This window comes from Phaseolus vulgaris, chromosome 8 (genome assembly GCF_000499845.2).
Source record: "Phaseolus vulgaris cultivar G19833 chromosome 8, P. vulgaris v2.0, whole genome shotgun sequence".
NCBI lineage: Eukaryota > Viridiplantae > Streptophyta > Magnoliopsida > Fabales > Fabaceae > Phaseolus > Phaseolus vulgaris.
Genome location: NC_023752.2, coordinates 33,760,223 through 33,763,964, shown reverse-complemented (window position 1 = coordinate 33,763,964; position 3,742 = coordinate 33,760,223). Strand labels below are relative to the sequence as shown.

The 3,742-nt window shown below is 33.9% G+C and overlaps 1 protein-coding gene across 1 annotated transcript; it reads left to right on the top strand.

Moving 5' to 3' along the window:
- Positions 1-540: 540 nt before the first annotated feature.
- LOC137826860 (protein WVD2-like 7) lies at positions 541-3,742 on the top strand. Its single transcript, XM_068633010.1, has 8 exons — positions 541-664; positions 1,198-1,668; positions 1,868-2,224; positions 2,351-2,409; positions 2,793-2,853; positions 2,950-3,012; positions 3,093-3,203; positions 3,384-3,742. Exons 1-8 carry the CDS (start codon positions 590-592, stop codon positions 3,612-3,614), a joined length of 1,428 nt encoding a protein of 475 aa, XP_068489111.1. The 5' UTR covers positions 541-589; the 3' UTR covers positions 3,615-3,742.

The following is a 3,742-nucleotide window of genomic DNA, read 5'->3' as shown; positions in this document are numbered from 1 at the left end:
AGAAAATATTGCATCGAAAGATATCAAGACGAGATTTATTATTCAAATGATTAATTAACAATATTTTTACTAAATTTTTACTGAGGACTAGGATTGATTATATTTGTAACAAGTTGAGTACTTATCATTTATATGCATCAACTTGAGAGAAAGTGTTAAATATTTATGTTGGATATTTATCCTATTTTTTATTTATTTATTTATTTTATTTTAATAGAGTTTAACGTAATTAAAGATTCTCCAAGTTCAAACTAACCAACAACTAACTTGAATATAGTTGATCTTTTCAGAATGTGGGCCAAACAAAAGAGAAAGAAGATTGAGGACTTCTCCCAACATGATTGGAGAATCCCACTTTTGTAACTATAACACATTGCACTATGATGCTCCTTTTGAATCTGCTGAAAGACTATAAAGTGTCTACTTTTGCCCATCACATGGACTTCCTCAACTTTTTATTTGAAAATTCAAATTTTGAACCGGTTTGAAATTATTGAAAACGGCCACATATAACAATGTTTTAAAGGATCACGTTATAATAATTATTTCAAAATTTGGATCCTTTGACCTTTGAATGTAGCAGAGAAACATGGGACACTCATCAGCTTGTCTCACGCAACAACCATTCTGTTATGCCTCTGGCTTTCCCAAAGAACCCAACGAGGTCAGTTCTTTGGGCAGTCACTTCTGTTCCCAAGATTTTGTACTATTGTATCCTTGAATTCTGCGAACTGCCATCGGATATTTTCTCTTGTTTTCCTACTTCTTTTCCTCATTTTTTATAAATGGAAATAAAGAACAAAATCAGGATTTTCAGCTGTTCGATTTTGTTTTCGCCAGTTTGGTTGTTCCCAATTCTGATAATAATGGTTCCCTTAGCATCTTGCCATATATATATACACGAGTTTGGAAATTCAGTTATTAATGCTTAATCATTTAGTGTAGTTAATCATAATTAGACTTTCTAATAAGATTTTAAACACTAGACACAATCCTCGTTTTGTTCTGATCTTCGATGCTTCGAAAAATTATGAAAAATATAGTTGATTCAACAATTTTTTTAGTTGTACTCGATGCCAAAGATTTCAAAAACACTTGACATTGTAGTCAAAATCGTGGTTTTTGAGGCTTTTTTGAATTTTTTTTCTATTACTCTGATGCTATGGTGGCTCACCTTGAAAAACATTTGCATTTCAGAGAAACTCAAATGAAGCACTTGGGCAATCAATCTCATTTGGGAGGTTCATGTCAGAGTCTCTGGCATGGGAGAAATGGTCTACTTTCTCACAAAACCGCTATGTTGAAGAGGCAGAGAAGTTTACACAGCCTGGTTCAGTTGCAGAGAAGAAAGCTTTCTTTGAAGCTCACTACAAGAAACTTGCTGCTCAAAAGGCAGCTGCTTTGCTTGAACAATCAACCAGTTCCTCACAGACCCAGGAAGAACAGCAAGCACCGGTTGATAACACCCATAAATCACACATGGCAAGTGCAATGTCTAGAGTAGTTCTCCGTGAAGAAAATGCTCATTTTTTAGACACTTATTCAGATGTTACTGCCACCTTTAAGTCAAATTCAAATACACAAACTAATTTACCTCAGAGTAACAAGGTAGAAAAAGTTCTACCAGATCACCAATCTGACAACTGTAAGGAGCTAACTGAAGAAGAGGTTAGTGGAACACAAACACTTCCAATTTATATGTGAAATTATTACATGGTCAAGAACCATATGGTTCACACTATGTAATAATTTCTCCCCATGGACACATTGAAACTTGGGTTTCTGTTGATTCATTTTCAGGAGTTTATTTTCCCTTCCTTGATATTTTGAGTACATAGAAATTGAACAGAGTTAATTGTTGCTGCAGGGTACCAACTTTGGTAAGGAAGTTTTGCAACAAATGGGCAAGAAGAAACAGCCCGTTTCTTCATTCAAGTTGTTAAAAATTGTTGGATCATCTAAGTTCAACAACTCTACACCAGTAAAATGCTCAACTCCTAGTCTTTCTAATAAAGATGATATTGCTACTCCAATGAGCAATAAGTCAGAAAATAAAGAAAAATCAACTCCTAAGTCACCTCACATGTCGCTTAATTTCACACTCATTAGAGAAATCAATAGATTGAGAGTATCGTTGATGAGGAAATTTGAAAGTACTAGAGTTGGAGCTGGTTCTTCCAAGACTTCAAAGGATGGTTCGACTCTCCTAAGAACCACAACTAAGGTATCAATATCAATGCCTTTTTAATTATATAAACCCCTACAAAACCTTTGTCTTCCATTTTGTTATGATCTTCCGAGTTGTTTTTGAAGTCAATGATGCTAATGGTGAGCCATTTTCTAATTGCAGGTTTCTAAGAATGAGTTGCAAAAGCATTCTTCATTTATCCCTTTAATAGAATCTGAAAGGTAGTTGATGACACAAGTTTTACTTGCATTTATTTTTCAAGTTGATCAAGTCAATTTAAGTTTTGTAGACGCATCGGTCCAAAACACCTACTTTTTCCTCAAGAATAACAGACCAATTTATCTCGAGGCATTTGATTTTTTTACCATGAGAATGAGTTGAAACATGCTTGCTGGCTTTATGGAGAGCACGAATCATTGTATATAAATATATATTGGTATATGAATCAATTTCAGAAACATTTCTCCTTTTTAGGAAACCTGTACTTTTGACTTAATGATGATGTTTCTAGTAACTTACAATCATTGACATCTACCTTGAAGAGGATTCTTAATTAGGGTTATTATTTCTAGACTAACATTTCTAGTGCTTTAAATGGATGTAGAAGTAAAACGACGTCCCCATTTAGATGGAGAACAGAAGAAAGAGCTTCAAGTAGAAAGAAGGTAAAACTTAACTTTTATGTTATGATTCATTGATTATGCCTTAGTACATTTATAAAATATTTGTCTTTCTTTGTTTAATGATCTTCATCAATTCAGAAACTTGAAAAAGAGTTTAGTGGTAGTGAAGTGCAGAAAATGCGGCTGCATACAAAATTCAAGGTGGGTTGATATGTAAATCGGCATCGTGAACGCATGGTTCCTTCAGCTTAATCAATAACACTGAAACCACTTACATGCAGGAAAAAACAGAGATAAATATTAGGAAACTACGTCAGAGCTTTTGCTTCAGAGCAAGGTCACCACCTGATTTGTACAAGGATAAAGAAGCATCCAGGGGAGGAACGAAAATGGTATCTTCAAATAGATAATTTATTATCATAATTTCAATTATAATTTTTATTTAAAATTTAGGTAAACAAGTTAGCTTTTTGTTAAATGTTGTCATATTTATGTTTTGCATCATCTGGAATTGGTTACGAATCTCCCACCAGTGAAAAGTGGATATAAATTTGCTTGCTGAATTCTTGCAGGATGGATTGGCACCTTCTGAATCAACCAATAAGGGAAGAAGACCCTTAAGTATAGCAGAGACCCCGAGCTCTTTACATTGTAATAGACCTTTGCAGGGAAAGACTTGTGGCACCTTCACAAAGCCTCTCACTTCAAATTCCTATTTGATTACTACTCATGAAAATACATCTCCAAATATTCAGAATGGAAACCAGAATAATAGAAATTACAAATGTAGTATTACTGTATAATGTACTTCTGTTTTGTACGTTAATGAGTAAATATATGTTCATGGGAATGAGGATTTTGGTGTGCTTGTTTTGCGTATGTAGTTGAATGGCATGACTTGTATCACTATTAATTTTCTTTCACCTTCATA